The sequence below is a fragment of the Quercus robur genome, chromosome 3 (assembly GCF_932294415.1).
Source record: "Quercus robur chromosome 3, dhQueRobu3.1, whole genome shotgun sequence".
NCBI lineage: Eukaryota > Viridiplantae > Streptophyta > Magnoliopsida > Fagales > Fagaceae > Quercus > Quercus robur.
The window spans coordinates 56,264,422-56,283,430 of NC_065536.1; the positions used below are offsets into that span (position 1 = coordinate 56,264,422).

At 30.6% G+C, this 19,009-nt stretch overlaps 1 protein-coding gene across 3 annotated transcripts; it reads left to right on the forward strand.

Moving 5' to 3' along the window:
• The first annotated feature begins 2,920 nt into the window (after positions 1 to 2,920).
• Positions 2,921 to 6,289, forward strand: LOC126718476 (F-box/FBD/LRR-repeat protein At4g26340-like). 3 transcript variants are annotated; one of them, XM_050420694.1, is made up of 5 exons: positions 2,921 to 3,033; positions 3,394 to 3,490; positions 3,645 to 4,532; positions 4,635 to 4,778; positions 5,784 to 6,289. In XM_050420694.1, exons 2-5 carry the CDS (start codon positions 3,425 to 3,427, stop codon positions 6,081 to 6,083), a joined length of 1,398 nt encoding a protein of 465 aa, XP_050276651.1. In that variant the 5' UTR covers positions 2,921 to 3,033; positions 3,394 to 3,424; the 3' UTR covers positions 6,084 to 6,289. The 3 variants fall into 3 exon arrangements, with proteins under 3 accessions (XP_050276651.1, XP_050276649.1, XP_050276650.1); XM_050420692.1 differs by having other exon boundaries at positions 2,970 to 3,092; XM_050420693.1 differs by lacking the exon at positions 2,921 to 3,033 and adding an exon at positions 3,121 to 3,222.
• The last annotated feature ends 12,720 nt before the right edge of the window (positions 6,290 to 19,009 follow it).

A 19,009-nucleotide genomic window follows, 5' to 3' on the forward strand; every position in this document is an offset into this window, starting at 1 on the left:
GTATATAAAGGTTAATTAGGTTCAAAATACGTCCTTGAAACTATATGATAGAATATATAAAATAAGTGTTAACAAAAAATTACATAAAATTATCATGGTTTAAGTTAAATATAAGGTTTTTCTCAACAAAAGAAAAAATTTAAATATAAGATACAGTAGAAAGAGATTTACTTTTTTTTTTAAAGAAAATCTTAAATATTAAAATTTTATAAATAAACATATTAGTTTAAATAATATACATAAATAGTTTTATAATTTTTTTATGGAAAATAGTTTTATAATTGATCTCATAATAAATTGAAAAAGATAAGTCCAAATTTAATTTGGAGCCAAATAAGTAAATCACCAACTAGTAACCCTAACCATTTATGAAGAAAGAGAGTAACAATTTAATCCGACAATTTTTTTTTTTAGAGGAACTATTATCTATACTACTATTTAAGGCTTCCCCCTGATTGGATTCCTCATTTTTTAGTTCAAAAATGCCTCTACACCTTTATGTTTAAGTAGAGACAAAACTAAAGGACATTCCAGTAAAAATGCAACTTTAACTTTCACTAAAACATTGCTTAAAAAATATTACTATTTAAGGGGCTTCCCTTATTTGGATTCCTCATTTTTTTAGTTCAAAAATGCCCTTACACCTCTATGTTTAAGTAAAGACAAAACTAAAGGACATTCCGGTAAAAATGTAACTTTAACTTCCACTAAAACATTGCTTAAAAAATAGGATTACTCTTATAAATTTTCAAATTACTTTATCCACTTATAAATTAGATTCTTTCTCCAAAAAAAAAAAAAAAAAAACTTATAAATTAGATTCTCAAAATAAATAAATAAAATATATATATATATATAAAATAAAAACACAAGTTTTTTTTTTTTGGCTAAAAAAAAAAAAGGCCTCATCACACGTGCATAGTGCATGTGATGAGGCTAGTTTTTATTTATTTATTTGGATGACAGAAGGAGCTTTCTAAAAAAGATATTGGCTCTGGCTTATCCCTCGTGGGTCCTAAAGAAAAGAAAAGAAAATTCATAAGAGCATTAACATTGACAGTGTAAACCCAAGTTGCTATTTTACAATCCAAGACACTAAAACATAATTTTACCCAAGTATGGGTATTTAAATTTTTTTATCAAACAATTAGATTGTATATATACAACCCTATTGTTCATGGGTTGTAAACATAAATATAGGTATTTATTTTATTCTCTCATACTTCGGCATCACTCTCACTCCCATGGGTTATAAACATAATTTTATATTATTTGATAGTGTAATTTATATTATTTTAATAAGTTGTATATAAAATTAGAAATTGAGATGTTGGGTGAGTTATAAAATAGGATGGTTATAGGGATGAAAGGCCCAGATAAGGATATTGGGCCGTGGGTCGAACCCGAGGACGTCTAAGAGCTCGAGGACAGACGAGTTTTGGTGAAGCTATGTAAGTTATTGGGTCAAGGAAAGATCTAGTCATAATAAACAGGTGACATTGTCCAAGGAGCCACCATTCCTCAGCCAACAGAGTAGAAGCCTAAAGTCCGACCACCCACCAAGTACTGGGCGGTGGGCAATCGTGCTTGGGAGGATAAGCTTAAGAGAGAAGTGAGTCAACAAAGAATTGAGAAATATATGAGAAGAAAGATGCTACTACTGCATTGAATACTTTGCGCCTAATTAACTGACCACATTAATGTGGAGGTGATACTTGAACAGTGATTTCTAGCCTCACAGCTACCTACAAAGATTTTAGGAAGGTGCTGATGGGATAAGTATCAAGGAGATTAACAATCTGATTTACACGTGGAAGGCTAAGATGAAAGAAGGAAATAGGATATAAAAGGAGGAGGATTCCATTACAAAAAAGGATCATGAGAGAAAGAATAGAAAAGAAACAATTGTGTAACCAAGAACTTGAATATTTGTAGAAGTCTAAGAAAAATATACAAGAACACACCATCCTCGAAGTTGACCGAGGAGTATTCTTCTTTTCAAATTGTTTGTCTTATTCATTCTAACACCAACTAGTCTATCGTGATCTATATTTTAACTCATTGAACGTTCATTAACAAGTCCACTCTCTAACAAATTCATTCTTTTGGGCTTATTGGGCCACTAACAAAATCTCTTGGGTTGCAGATCAAAATGTGTCTTTACAATGGTAAAATAGATAAAATAAATTTTGAGAGTATAAGAGCTTGATTGGTAGAAGGATTTTTGTTTTTGTTTTCAAAACTGTATAAAAACAATTTTCAAAATATTGAACTTAAAATTAGTTCTCAGATAATAATTTTTATATTATATGTGTATGGCTCTCACTTAAAAAAAAAAAAAAAATCAAAATACTATAAAAAAAATTGTTTGGGAAACCATTTCTATTTTTGAGATTTAAAAAAAAAATATATTCACAAAAAGTAATTTTTTAATGATAAGTTTCAACTTTGAAGTGTGAGAATTCTTTTTGTGCTAAAGATAATCTCCTTAATTTAAGATATAAAAGAGTTTGGACAAATATGTAGAATCTATTGTTTTCAATTTATTTACAACTATATTTCTAAAAAAAAAAAATATATATATATATATATATATTTACAACTATGTCATTAAAAATATGTGGGACGCACCATTTTATGGATTGCAAAACAAAAAATTATATTTAAAACTCTTATCAAGCAAGCCCTAAAATAGATTTTATTTTTATTTTTATTTTTTTTACAAGATATAAATTCTACTCTAGTTTAATTTAAGTATATATTTATGTGAAACTTCCTTTTACAGACTTGAATTAAATAACCAAATGTCTTGTAACTGAATTGACACTTTTCTATGCACAAAGTTCTTGAACTATCTTATTAGCGGCATGTTATAATTATTTCTAAAAAAAAAAAAAAAAAAAAAGACTTGAATTAAATAAAAGCGTGCCGGGATATACGGATGTACACCTGCAACCGAATTTGCAAGTTCAGGAATAAACGCAAATATTCAGGAATAAATACAAACAAACACCACATCGCTATCTCTCACTCGTAAGTCGTCACTCTCTTTCTTTCTCTCTCTCTCTCTCTCTCGCACTCCTTCACATCCGGTGAGTCCCTTTATTTTTCCTTTTAATTTCTGGGTTTTAAAATTTAGAGTTTTAACTTTTTTTTTTTTAATACTTTTATTCTTGAGAAAAAATAGCATGCCTTTGTTCTTCTGAAATTAGACAACTGAAGGTAGCTAATTTGTTCTTCTCATAAATCCCGCACAATTCTTATAAACCTGCCCTTTTATTTTCTCTATAATACACTGATAATTGTTTTTTTTTACACATTGGATGTGCCAACAGACTCTATTCTCCAGCCAATATCAACTAAAGTTTTGATCTTTTCTTTGTGTTGTTGCAGTTTTCGTTATATTTAAATTAAGTCATACTAGATGAGGAAGAGACAGACTAAGCTGGCAAATATAGTTCATACTAACTTTACAATTACACACCAAAAGGTTACAATTTTCATTCTCAAAAGCTACCCAAAATAATATTTTATTTTTATTTTTATTGTGTATCTTTTTTGAATTTTTTTTTTTAGTTTTTGGATAGTTGTTATAGTCTTTGCTAATGTACAGTTATCTATAATCTTTGAAACTAATTCCGCAGGATCGGTTAAGTGAATTGTCAGATGAAATTCTTGTCTCCATTCTGTCAACATTGCCGTTCATGGAAATGCAGAGGACAAGTGTCCTTTCTAAGAGGTGGAGATATCTGTGGACATTTACGACTTGTCACTTGGACTTCGACGATTCAAGGTTACTAACTCTTGTTTGGAAGACATTCTATCAACAGAAGTTTAGTGGTAGTGATCTTGATCAATACGTTATGATGTTGGTGAATTTGGAGACTATGGAGTTTGAAGAAAATAGCTTAAGGACTAGGTTTGTTAGTTGGGTGAATAGGGTGTTGGAATTGCATCAAGGTAATACTATAGATGAGTTTAGAGTTGTTTTTGACATGGATGGGAGGAAATTCAAGTCGGAAATCGACAATTGGATTTGCTTTTCACTGAGAAAAAAGGTTAAAAAGCTTTCATTGGATTTCATGATAGATGGGGTCAATGCTTATACTCTTACTAGTCAGATTTTTCATAGTTACAGTCTTGATTCCTTAACAGCCCTCTCTTTGACTTGTGTGAAAGTGACTGGGGAAGTTCTTGAGTATGTTTTATCGAATTGTCCATTCATTGAAATATTACATGTGGAAAATTCAGAGTCTCTAGTGAATTTAAAGACTTCTAGCCCTTTGCCTAAGCTAAAGTACTTAGAGATATTAAACTGCTGCTCTCTCAAACAGATTCAGATTCCTGCTATAAATCTCGTTTCTTTCAAATATTGTGGGGTTAAGATGATAAGGATCATTCTAGGGGATGTTCCCTATTTTGTTGATCTGTCTGTGACAGGTGACTGTGTTCGCTATTTATTAGAAGATGATTGCCCAATTTCACGCTATCTCTCTCAGCTGGAGACACTTGAGCTAGGCTTGTTTACTAAGGTTAGTCATAAATTTCTTTGTCAACTCCAATGTGCCTTTTCTTTTTTCATATATCAACGTTTGTTTATGAATGTGCTCCTTTTTCTTGGTTCAATTGTTCAGGAATTTATTCAATTTCCCAAATTTCCAGAGTTAAGAAATCTCAGGCAATTGAAATTGGATTTATGTCCACCTTTCATGGATAGCTTCCGTTGCTGCACTTCCTTGCTAAAGGCATTCCCCGTTTTGCATAGATTTGTGCTCAAGGTAATGCTTAAAATTTGAGAGTTGTGGGATTTATTGTGCAGACATTTATTATCAATATTTTCACTTAAGGTGTGTTTTCCAATACATCAATTACAGTTCTTAGTATGCATATGTATTATGTAACCACAAATCTGCTCTGTTATCGGCTGTAGATAATTCCCACATAATGGTTTATTGTTGTGTCAAATATTATGAAAAATGTACAACATAAGTTATTATAAAATTATTTTTATTTAACTCGTGTGTGTAGTTCTCTTGTACAGCTCTTACCATGCCATTTTTATCATGCATTTTTTGCTATCTACAGAGGTTATTGGTTTGGTTTAAGTTGCACTTGATGGAACTTTTATCAATGTTATATCACTAACTTCTTAATGAATGTGTTTGTTGACAAATTCATCGTTAGATTTATTATCTATTTATATTGAATCACAATGAACTTACTAGTTGTAAATCGTTCTCACTCAAGAATTATATATTTTTGTGAGTCTGATGCAAATAAATCATTCCATTCTTTATTGGATGGCATTCACTGTAAATGATAAACATGATACACCTATTTTGAATGCTGTTTTGTTTTTAGTTTTTTGTAACTTTAGTTTGGTTGAGTGTAGGATAGTTTTACATGCCCATAGATTAGGAAAACTACTCTTGTTCACTTGGCTTTACGAATAGAAGCTGCAATTGGTTGACACCATGGCATAATGGGCTTAATTGTTTCTTGTAACTTGCTTATGTTTTCGGTTTTCCTTCTATTGTAATGATGTTTAAAAGAACATTTGCATATAATAAGCCCGATTACAAGCCTTATGGAACCAACATTGGCCTCAGTTGGCATAAGCATAGGTGATAACCTACTTCTATTCAACAATAATAAATTAGACAACCTATTGCCTGTGGCAACACAATAATTCCCAGCTTCCAGTCACTATTTTGTTGATGACATTGTGAACGGTGTCCCTATCTTTTAACTAGCTTAACACTGTTTCTTCTTTCTTGTGGCAGTTTATTGGGCTAGATGGTCCATGGAATGGAGAAATAAAAGTGCCGAGGGCTAAATATCCACACCAATGCCTTAAGGTTGTTGAATTGATTGGTTTTGTTGGTTGTTCTGTTGACATGAAGCTTGCCTTGTATGTAATCGATAATGCTCCGTCATTAGAGAAGATAATTATTGATGCGCAAAGTCCTAGTGTGGAAGAAGTATTACATGATTCTAGCAATCCTAAGAAATTAGGAGCTATACATTATGTGAAGCAACTAGAATCAAGATTAGCTCCAGGGGTGGAGTTGGTGGTACTATAGAGGGTGTTTGGTTTACCGTAATATAGTAAACATTACAATTAATGACATTACTGGAATGTGGAATTATGATTTTAGGTTCATTTATTTGTATACAAGTTTAGATAGCATTTGGTTTAGGGAATTCACAAGAATCTAACATTTTCAAATGACATGTATGATGCAAACATAATTAGTTAAACATTCTTATTCTTTATTGTATATCATAACATCATGTTTTGTCTTGATTAATCAATCAAGGAGTTGTCCATCACTCCATTGCGAGTAACTATTCAGTGTACCAAGAGGACTACGTCAACAATATTGTCTAGTAGTCCTCCAACTCAATGGTATATTGTCATATATTCAAATTAACTAAGTATCTTATTGCAATCCAAAATATAATCATTTAACCAAGAGTCTTGTGGTTAAACTTGTTATTACCTTTTGGTGTATTTATAACATAATTTAAGGTTCAAATCCCCCTTCCCTTATTATAAATATCGAATTATCCACACAAAAATAAAACCCTTCACTACATGTCATCAGTTAGTCATCTCCTCCAACCACACAAAAATAAAACCCTTCACTACATGTCATCAATTAGTCAGCTCCTCTGTCTCCAAAATAAAAAAAATTAAAAAAAAAAAGTAGTCATCTCCTCCCACCAAAGCTCTAGGAATTGGAAAATGTTAGGTTGTAGGCATTTCAGGGTAATTATCCCTGATTTTCAAACATTATAATTAGTAGGTCATGTTTTCAAACTATATTTTTTACTAGCATTTCGAGGCTAAGAGGCTCGATTTTGGACTATAAATCGAGTCTTTGAGGGTCGGCTTTTATGTTCTGATCGAGTCTGATGTTCAGGGTAATTATCCCTGATTTTCAAACATTATAATTAGTAGGTCATGTTTTCAAACTATATTTTTTACTAGCATTTCGAGGCTAAGAGGCTCGATTTTGGACTATAAATCGAGTCTTTGAGGGTCGGCTTTTATGTTCTGATCGAGTCTGATGTGGCAGTTTGTCCACCTGGAAATCGAGCCTTGGAAACTTGATTTATATATCAACGCTCTCTAAATCATTCAAACTAAAAAGATGAAATTTCAGCAAGTACAAAACACAAACACAGATCAGAGATCAGCCAGTACAAAACATCCAACCAAATCTACCCCCAACAACCACCTAAAATCCAAATTAATTAAAAAAAAAAAACCCATCAGATCAGAGAGAGAAAGAACCATCAGATCAAAGAGAGAAAGACCTGGGTCGTGTGCTGCGACCTGCGCAACCTAGGCCAGCCCTGCTCTTGGAAGGCTTGATGTTCTTGGAAGGCAGCTCTTGCTCTAATAGTAGCACCAAGAAATGTTTTGCTGGGTAAGAAAATGTGAGATGATGAAGATAATAATAAGGAACGGAACCCATTAGACACGTGTTGGGAATTGGAAAAAAGAAAACATTATATAAATTGAGTCTTAGAAACTCAATTTCCAGGTGATCGCCGCATGGAAAAAATGTCACATCAGACATGATCAACCCAAGAAAATCGAGTCTTTGAGACTCGATTTATAGGCCCTAAATCGAGCCTCTTAGACTCAAGATGCTAGTAAAAAATATAGTTTAAAAATGTGGCCTACTAATTATAATGTTTGAAAATCAGGGTTAATTACCCTGAAATGCCTACGTTGTATCTTCACGACTCTAGGATGACCCATTAAAATCATTATGAATCATTTGGCACAATTAAAAAAAAAAAAAAAGATTAATTAAAATGTACATGTACTTTGGATCTACTACCATCGTCAAACTAATATGAAGTATTTTGATTTAAAAATAATAATGGAAACACACATGCATATTTATTAGTATTAAAAATTAAAATACATATCATAAAGTTGCATTTAGAAGTCATTTGCCAAGTGGATATCTTGTTTAATTGCTAAGTAGTTGCACCAAATTGCATTAATTTTGTAAATAGATACGATCATACGAAAACTTAATTGTTAAGTTATATCTTACCTAATTGCCATATTTATTAAAACTTTATACTAACAATTTTTTTAACACTTGATCAATTTTATTAGGATCTGATTAATGAGCACTCTTGGGACATTTATTCATGAATATTTTAATAAGATTTTAATACTACCTTCATAGAAAAAAAAAAAAATATATATATATATATATATATAAAACTTTTTTAAAAATTAATTATTTTTTTCTTTTCCATTAAATTTTTAATAATATTTTCTAAACCAATACCGCGTAAGCAGTTAACTTTTTCCAAAATTTTTTATTAAATTATTCTTTTCAGGTTTTTATTGCACGGCATGACTACGTACTCAAACATTCCATTACAATTGTTTTCATAGTTAACCAACTTTTATTATTATTATTTATTATTATAGTATGGTTTGGGCTAAGCAGCTTTTGTCCTGGTGTCACCCAACTTATGAGAAAACGAGTTTGAATAGTAAGGAGAATTTGGCATTTCAAGCTCCAAAGTGCTCAGTATTTGGGATTGCAAAACTCAAGTATTGCAACTTTTTTTACAATACTGCTACAGTGCAATTCTAAAGATAGAATTGCACTGTAGCATTATTGTAAAAAAAAAAAAAAAATATATATATATATATATATATTTTAAGCTATTTTTCCTCGAAATTTCTCTCTCCTCTCTCTCATTATTTCTGTTCTCTTCTCTCTCTTCCTTCTCTCTTTCTCATTTGCTCTCTCCTCTCTTTAAACCCAAACACCATCCTCCTCCCAACATCAACATCACACATCACTGTGGAGGAAACGTTGATGCAGTGATTAACACATCTGGGTTCCACTAAATAAATAAATAAATAAATATATATATATATATATATATATTTCTTGTTGTGATGCTGTGATTCTCGCTGATCAGGATTGATCAACGTTGGAGGAAACGTTGATCTAGCGGCGGTAGTGGCAGCGGTGTCTAGGTTTTGATCAGGGTTGATCTGGTTTTTTTTTTTTTTTTTTTTTTTTTTTTTTTTTTTTTTTTTTTTTTTTTTCCGTGTTGTGATTGGGGTTGATCGGCGATGTCTGGGTTTTTGTTCCAGTGGGATTTTGGTGGGCAGTGGTGGCGTGGTGGGCATGGTAGAGGCGCGGTGGTGGTGACTGGGCAGTGGAGGCGCGGTGCTAGAGGTTGAGGGAGCTTGTGAGTAGTGGAGGCGTGTATGGAGGAGTCTGGAAGAAGGTGAAAAGTAAGGAAAAGTCTGGAAGAAGCATATGTGTGGGAGAAGAAAATTGGGAAAAACCGAAAAAAGGAAAAAATATATTTTATTGGGTAGATATATTATTTTAATGAGTAGTATAGGAAAATAAAAGTTGGGATGTTGAGAGTGATGTAAAATGGTATAGTATAAATGATAAAATAGGTTTTGAGATGGTAAAATAGAATAATTTGAAGAAACTTGATGCGAATGCCTGAATAAAATTTTAGGCAAATTAAAAAAGGATTACATTGTAGATTAAAAAAGCATTGTATTCCTCTTCATTGTGTGCAAGTTTGACCTAACCATTAGTGACTAGTGTCATACTATCCCTTAAAGTTACGGTCAGGTTCATTGGGATTTGCCTTTGTGAAGGGGTATGTGGCCTTGATTGGTAAGTGTGGTCGCCTCAAGCAATTCACTAGGTAAGAAAAAGCCGTCATCCAAAAATGTGTTATTGCATTCTCTTGGATCGCCTTTAACAGTATGTTTAATTTTCAAACTTAATTAGTTTTTATTTATTTATTTTAAATCATATTCTTAAAATATCATTAGAATTTTTTGTAGTGAAGATGGCATTTGAGAAATTGTGATATGAAAAATAAATAAAAAAATTAAAAATTTACACCATTTGGGCTAATGTTTTCATTTGAATTTCGATTAGATTGTAAGTATAAAATTCGTTTTCTCCAACAAAGTAAAAGAATATAAAAAGGTGGTTCTTTTCACCCACGGATGTTGCTTAGGTATGTGTGAGTGAATTTATGGCTATCAAAAAAGAAAAAGTGAATTTGTGGATTATCTTTGGTGTTATTGAAATATCAGTGTAAGTGAAGATCTAATTAGGAATAATAATTCTTTCTCAACAAAATAAAAAGGAATAATAAGTTTTTATATTTTCTTTCAATTTTATAAATTTGGATAGTTTTTAATTTGTATTTTCAAGCTTTTCATGTAAATCTATTGGGGTGATTGCTTAAGGCTTAAAGCATAAATATTAGTGTATTTTTAATAATAGTATGTGTAATACACGAAGATTGTATTTTTTTTTTTTTTTAATAATTCATTGTTACAATTCACAAGTGGAGGTGTGGAGATAATCTATATATCTAACAAAGAGTGAAACTCTATCTCTCTAACAAGTCCAACTTAAACTCAAACTCATCATTATTATTTTTTTTTAAACACAATTATTTTTGTTTAATCCAAACTTAACAAGGAGTGAAATTCTGTCTCTTTAATAAGTCCAACTTAAACTCAAACTCAAATATTGATAATTTATCTCCAAATTTGCGAGGTTAATCATAAACACTATAAAAGCAAAGCAAACCCCAATAATATTTTTTTTTAAAGCCGAGTAGAGGTATGAATTCTTCTTATATTATTTTTTTCTTCTCTACTTTGTTAAATATATATATATATATAATGGTTTTTCATGTATTTTTTAGAAAGTAATTTTCGTACATGAACTACCAAACTCTCTTTAGTCGGTTTTTTTCAAAATAAAAAAGCTTGCAATAATTGAAATTATTCTTTTGAATGTAACCTATCTTTCTTTTGTATTTCTCTATTGTTTAGTCATATATATTTTGTTTTGTTTCAATAATTTCTAAGCAATGAATCATTTGATTCTTTAATATTTTTTGGTCTTTCAGAAGTTTTAACATCTGAATCTTTTAGTTATTTTTTTGTAGTATCTGAAACTATTTTTTTAAGTCATTACACGTTCAAGCAATGACTTCTTCATCAAATTGTAACACAAATTGAAGACATAAAATAGCAAATCATGCAATGATGTAGTTTTTTTAAATTTTTTATAAAATTATTTTAGTGTACCTCACAAATAGGTAGGTTCCTGTGCATAGCATGGGTTAGCGACTAGTTCATATAATAAATGAGACCAATAAATGTGACCAACAAGGCGATTATCAAATATTTAATATATCATGGGAGAGGTTTTTTTTTTTTTTTTTTTTTTTTTAATAGAAGAAAGGGGAGGAGAATTTGAACTTTGACATCTTAGTTCAGTTAGTTGGAAATATTAAGAGGTATTGGTTGAGTTATAAAACTCTTGGCACATATTTGATATATCCTAAAAAGAGGACGCATTAGTTACATAGCAATCAACCATTTCCCTTTCAATTAATTTTAGATTTATATAAAACAGGACTAGGTTTTTTATTTTACATATTATTCTACATTAAGCTATGCACAGCCGGACATAAAACTAGTACCAGTATACATTTACAGAGACATCCTTATTCTTGTTTATTGGTTTGCCTTTAAGTTATCTTTTGGCAAAAAAAAATCTTTACTAAAGGACTTTAGCGGTATAAAACACACAAAAAAAAATGTAAAAAATAATTCTTTGTAAAAGTGTTTTTTGATTATTATAAAAACCAGTCACTAACCCGTGCGATGCACGGGATAGTTAAATAAAATTTATACACATTCATTTTTATTGGTACAATCATTTGAAAATAATTCTAACTAATACCCAAATGTAAGAGACACATTGGCTTACTATTTAAAGTAATCTTCTGAAGAATTTACACATATTGTGCAACTGAGCCTTAATTTCTCATCAACAATAAAAACATGGAAATTCAAAACATTGAAAGAAAATAAAAATTACAACAATTAATTCCATTATCTTTCATGCTATACTTTATAATTGTACGGAATTAAGTCAACTCAATTTAAGTAGTTGTAATAAAATTGGATTCTACTATTATCTATTCTATAGAGATATGAACATATTGGATTTCTCAAACAATTACCGGTATTGCAATAAAATGATTTATTATTGAAAATAAGAAACAAAGAAAATCTGTCTATAGCTTAAGAAACACAATATAATAAAATTAAAGAGATAAAATTTTCGGAAGACAAAATATTATAGATAATTTTAGAAACAGATTATACACTTAAAAGGATTAGTAATTTATAGCACTTACCCCCCACTATTAGTATACAAATACCAAGTGCGGTCGTCGTAACCCTTTGAAAGAACCTTCCCCAATTGGACCCTATAAAAAAAAAAAAAAAAAAAAAAAAAAACCCAATTAACAAAATTGATCCAAAAGGGTCTAAAAAGCACACAAAATCAATTCAAAAAACAAAAATATGAGACAAAGTAATTACTTTCCGCTGCCAATGAAATCGTCTTTTGTATTGCTGTTCCAAACTGCAACACTTATCTCTCTAAGGCCTTCAATTAACGAAAACGAAAACACAAACTTTTCTTGGAATACTGGAGTATTATGACTATCTATACAAAAAAAAAAAAAAAAAAAAAAAAAAAAAAAAAAAAAAAAAACATAATCAGCATAACTCACTATAACTCTATAGAAGCCTCAAAAATATAAAGAGAAATTAAAGGGGTTGAATTTGATATTTACGTTTGGAGAGAGAGAGTTTGCAGAAACTGTGGCTTTATATTTCTAACTTGAGAGAGGGGTAAGGTTGCTAGGGTTTTGAGGGTAAGGTTGCTAGGGTTTTGAGGTGTTATAATGTTTTTATTTTTATTTTTTATTTTTTAAATATTGTGCTGACGTGGAAAATTGTGGTGTCAGCAGAGGCTTCGGTTTTATATATATATATATAGATGAGGGTCACACGTTATGGACAAACAGACCATTTTTTTTTTTTTTTTAAACCTATTCTGGCGAATTGAATTCTTGGAATTAGGTATATTTTTGGGACCAATTTAAATATTTATATAAATCATATATCATGTTCTATAAAAATCATATATAAGGTTCATAAATCTAATTTTATAAACTCATAAACAAACCATTCTATCTAATTAACTATAATTTCAATTACAATTTGGTTTATTAGCATATATTTGTCAAGTGGTTAAAAGTTTTGGTCCTGGTTTTACTAAATTAATATGCAAAATAACAAATTAATCAATTGACTTCTAAACAAATTCTAACGTTCAATGAGAAAGTAAACTAAATTTGAACATATAATCTAAATATTTATGTTAAAAAATAAAATAAAATGAATAATTTTACATTTATACTCAGTTTGACTTGATTTATTTATAGCAACCAGCAAATAAGTAGTAAAAAGAAGAAGAAAAGAAAGAGACAAATGTCAACTTGATTGATAACAAATGATGTTTTTGCAATGCAGTTGGTAGTTGAAACTGTCCCGGAAATAACATGATTTTGTAAATAATAATTTTGTGAACCATAGTTTGTACAGGTTTTGTTACAGGCATTTTAATTAGGAACCGAATTGTTTTGATGTCCAAACTATAGTTAATCAGATCATTCTTAGGAAAGTAATCTAATTTATCTTCAGGGAATGATTAAAACTTTATCATTTGTCTCAAATGTTAATCGAGTACAATTATGTTAGTTCTCATTATTTTGGGATTTTGTGCTGTTTATGTTTATCTTCAATTACTATTTTTGCTTGGAGAAACATAGACTAGTGGGTAGATAAATATTGTTCTGACCGACGCACTGCAGTCCTGTCTGTCACTTTATTACTTACTACTGCTGTTCTGTTTACTTGAAAGCATCTACTGCAATGAAATTTCTTGCCCATCTAAAAAAAAAAAAATTTGGGTTATAGCCCTATAGGGTTATATTGTAATTGCCATAGTTGTTAGTATCCTGTACAAAAAGTTTCGTATCGTAAATACTCATGAATTGTCCGATACATAGGTGCGTATTATGTGAATCGTATTGTATCGGTGAATCGTACATATCATACGATACATAAACATGTGGGTTTAAAATAGGTTTTTTTGTTAAAATTTGTGATTTTATTTGATTTAAACAAGTTGTTAGACTTTGTTAATATAAAATTATTGGGAAACTTAATTGAGTCTAATGAAATAGCAAGTTCATGAGTTTTTTTCCTCCCTTCTCTTTCACCTACAAAATTTAGACTATACTCATCACACTCACTTTCATATGTGCAAATTTATTTTCTATGCTATTAATAATGTATCAAATGAAAATATAATTATTTTTTATTTTGTTATTATTATTTTGAGTCTAAAAAACTAGAATGCCAAGAAAAAATATAAAGAAAAAATTATTTTCTCAAAAAAACCAAAAAAAAAAAAAGTAAATGTTGAAAATAATAAAGAAAATGTCTATGAAAAAATAATTTTGCAATTAATATGTTGAACATGATGATAACATTGACTTGGATGGAGTTGATTAGCCAAGATGACGAAAAGATATTATTATTTTGGTTCATATATCATGTATGACTTCTGAGTTTAATCAATTTGAATGTGCATGTTATAAACATAAGTTAATTTGATTTATTTAGTTAGCTTTGTTAAATTTTATTATATAAGTAATGATTAAATTGGTCATTAGTTGAATATATTTTGAATTTATAATGAATATACTTTTATATATGTATATCTATAAATATGGTATTCTTGCACAAATTTAGTTACTTTTGCAACAGTGGAAACAAGGTCCAATGAAAGAAAAAAAATTAAGAGAAATGATATGTCTACAATATTTTTACAACAAATCCTAAGTGGCAAGTTGTTACTAGTTGTTATTGTTAGGGCAAAAAAGTAATCTTAGCGTTAGTTTGAAATTTGAACCAATAACAACTAACTACCTGTGATTTGTTGTAAAAATATTGTAAAAATGTTGTAGACGTAGCATCTATCAAAAATTAATAATACACAACCAAGAATATAAAAACAATGGTCACTCTACAAGTATAAGTGCTTGTGGAGTGTGGGGGGTAAGGGCCGGAATTCAAGTCTCCAGGAGGGAGCTTCACACACATATACATTTAGATTAGGTTAGAGTAGAATTCTATCTTGTATAAAAAAATAAAAAAATAAATAAATATATATCCACTATAGATCTCTAAGCAATCTAATGGATCAAAAAAATATTATCTTACTTAATTAATAATTTAATATAGCATGTTTTAGTGTTCTCTCTTATTTATTACAATAAATTATTAAACTCTATTCTATTTTAGTATTTTTCTCCCTCTTACTGAACCACAAAAAAAAAAAAAAAAAAAAAAAAAAACTCATGTTTTCTTAATCTGCAGCTTCCTCTTGCCATATTAAAAAAAAAAAGTAATGCTAGAGACACAAACAATTTTACAAATTATTTTTACAAAGTGTTGATGTGGTGTGGTCTACGTTAGCTTTTAAAAACAATTATTGAAGGATATTTTTATTTTTATTTATCAAAATGATAGTTGCATTTTTTTTAGTAGGCATGAAACATGCTTATCTATATTAGTTCACAATATCATGCAATTTTAAAATTTATAAACACATATAGTATGATCAAATTATTACACCACTCATATTGTCTTTTTAATTTGTTTATAAAACAGAACACTAAATATTATAAGTAAAATTATTGAAATATTGGAGAAAACTAACTGCATTGTGGATCAAGCAGGAATTCAACTAGGTTATACCAATCTATGCCATTGCATTACAAGTTGATTGTCACATATTTGATATATACATAGGAGAAGGAGAATTTAAACCTAGACATATTTGGAAATATTGGGAGGTGCCGTTTGAGTTACAAAACTCTTGGGACATATTTGATATATGAGAATACATTTGGTTAGGCTGTGGTGTAAAACACTGGTTTTACGCCAGCGAATAGATTTCTGCCACGTCATCTTTATCACTTAAATCCTTCTCCAATCTCCAAACACAGAATGAAATACAGAAAACCCACAGCCTTGCTTCCTCCCTCTTCCATCTTAGCTTGCCCAAACCTCCACCACACCACACACCGAAGCTCACCGCCACAAACGTCGCCGAAGCTGCTATGAGCCACGATCCAAAGGTTTTTTTTTTCATGACTTTCCCTTTTCCCCAATTTGGATTTCTTATTATTGATGGGTTTTTTTGGAGCCTCATGACCAAATGGTTTATGGTTTTTTTTTTTTCCTGTATTTTGGTTTAAAACTCATCTGGAAAGCAAGTTGCTTCATCTGTATTCAGATTTGAGTTCCCAAGTTTCTCCTTTGGTAGATCTATGGAGCTTATGGCTGTCCCCAAGAGGAAGATACCTTCTCACTTCTCACTTCATTTTCATTTCAATGAGTAATATATCAATTTGGGTTTATTGGTTTGAATTTAGGTTTAGTACAGTTGTGTTTGGGATTTTGGGTTTTGGAATTGAAGTTTAAGGGTTCTGGGTATTGCTAGTTTTATGCTAATATTGCTCATTACTAATAGCTTGAGGCTTGTTCCTCAAAAAAAGAAGAAGCTTGAGGGTTTTTTTCTTTGAATCTATGAATTGGGATTACTTTCTGTGTTTTGAATTATTAGTCTTTGAATTGTTGCTGGGTGTGATTTTGAGAAGCTTTTATGAACCAGGGTATAGTTTCATTTCCATAACATTGGTTAGGAGGTTCATTTTCCTATTGGCTGTCCCATCCACTTCTTTGTGTTTTAAGAGCCACAATTTTGTTATGTAGTGCTATTGTATGACTTCACAATTCACTCTTCTTTGTGTCCTAATAGCAACAATTGTATTATGTAGTGCTGTTATATGATTTCAGTATGTTAAAAAATGTTGGCTCACAATAGGTAATCATGTCTAATGATTGTTTAGGCAAGTATTGGTGTTTGAAAACTTAAGTTCCGACCCTCCCCCCATGGCGAGATTTTAGGCAAGTGTTGGTTTTTAAAAAACTTAAGTTCCTGTTTTTAGACTGTTTAATGTTTGCTAAATAAAAGCTCTTGGCAATATTTTTGGGTGACAATTTGATTTCATTGCTGCAATGTTTGTGCTAGGGATTTTTGATTTTCTGTCTTGTGGTTGAGCATTGTAATTGACTCTCAGTCACTCTTTCCCCCCTTTTTCTTTCCCATTATGTGAATGCTTTATTTTCTACAATGATGTAAGGTGTCCAATATATTGGTAAAACAAATACAAAACTTTTGGATTAGACACCAAATTGACTAATAATGCTTTGAGCAACACTCTTCTCACCAATCTACTGTTATTGGCAGAGGGTACAAATATCTTTATGTAATTCAAATGTTACCTTCAGCCCTTTAGTTTTGATAAAATAGGTATGCATGAGCTATGAACATACCTTTCGCTTTCGATGCTACATGAGATATATCTACTTTAATAACTAATGTTTTATGTCGTCAAATGGTTTCAATTTCAACTAATCTATATTTTTTGCCATAATTTATTTTTTCTCATGGTCATTGCGTTTCTTTCTAGCAGTTTGGCCTATATTAGTGTCTGTAACGTCAACATCGAATCCTTCAAGTTGCTCCAAGGAAGTTGAGTGCCACATATGGACGACTGTCATTTCAGTTGGCACAATACTTACAAAGCAGAAGGCAAAGGGCCATCCGTGACCATCAAAACGAAAATAACGCAATTGCGAAATACATGACAAGGCTGATAAAAAGTGTTGCTGCATTGCATATCATACTAACATATTACTACAATGAATTTCACTTTAAAATTCATGATGATGAAGATGTTGAAGTAATTGAAGTGTTACATTCCTTATATCAACCTGTATACCGTTGGACATTACATGCTTTCAACTACACCTGGATACATGCATGGATTCGCTTTAGGGTAGAAGTTAGGACCATTTTTTAAGCTTTAAGCTTTCCATAGGTTGTACCTGGATTTATACATGGATTTGTTTTTGTTGGACTGTACTTGAAAAGATAATAGTACTGGGCAGTAAACTTTCAATTGTTGGTGAATGTGAATTGTACTTTTTTTTTATACAAGATAGAATTCTACTCTAGCATAATCTAAGTGTATATATGTGTGAAACTCCCTCCTAGAGACTTGAACCCTGGCCCTTGCCCCCCACACTCCACAAGCACTTGTACTTGTGGAGTGACCATCGCACCAAGGGTGTGCGGTGGTCTTCATACAGATACAATTAATTGCAAATGAAATGCATACATGCGGATATGCAGAATTGCAAATATGAAGTTTTCTGTAGAATTGCACGGAATGTTTCTTTACCAAAAAAATCAATATACATATGAAATGTTTCTTTTGTTATGAATTCAAATCTTTTTTTGAATAATGTGAGCACCATATTGTGGTTGAAGGGTTATAATTGGGAGTGGAGCACGAGCATAGGATGAGGATAGAAAAATGTTGTCCAATGCATATCCAAGGACCCCATTGGAACGGGAAAAATGAAACTTGACCCCTTGTAGCTTTTGAAACTCCTTCAGCAAACCTATCTAGATTGAAGTCCTTTGCATCATTACCCCAAATTTATGTATTTTTTAAGCATTAATGTGTTTTATGGTCCTGGATGGCCTAGTTATCTTTACTTCTCCGATTCATTTCCAATTATTTCAGTTTATTTTATTTGTGAAATTCATCTATGCCCATCCACGTCAAGATTTGTAAAACTTGAGCCAGTAGCTCTTAGGTTCTAACCTCTACATATAGTGCAAAACTAATTTTAATTAGCTAAAGTAATAACTTATGATTAATACAATGTCAATTATACATGAGCTGGTGATAAAGTTATTATTTAATGCTTAGTTTGTTTTGAAATAAATTATTTTCAAATGTAAAATACTTTACATGTAAAACATTTTTAGCAAAATATTTTCAAATGTTTGGTATGACAAGTAAAATTTTTAAAGCAAACCACCAAAATTGAGGGCTCAACATTGAAGTCGCTAGTATTCTTTTACTTTGTTGGAGAAAACGAATTTTA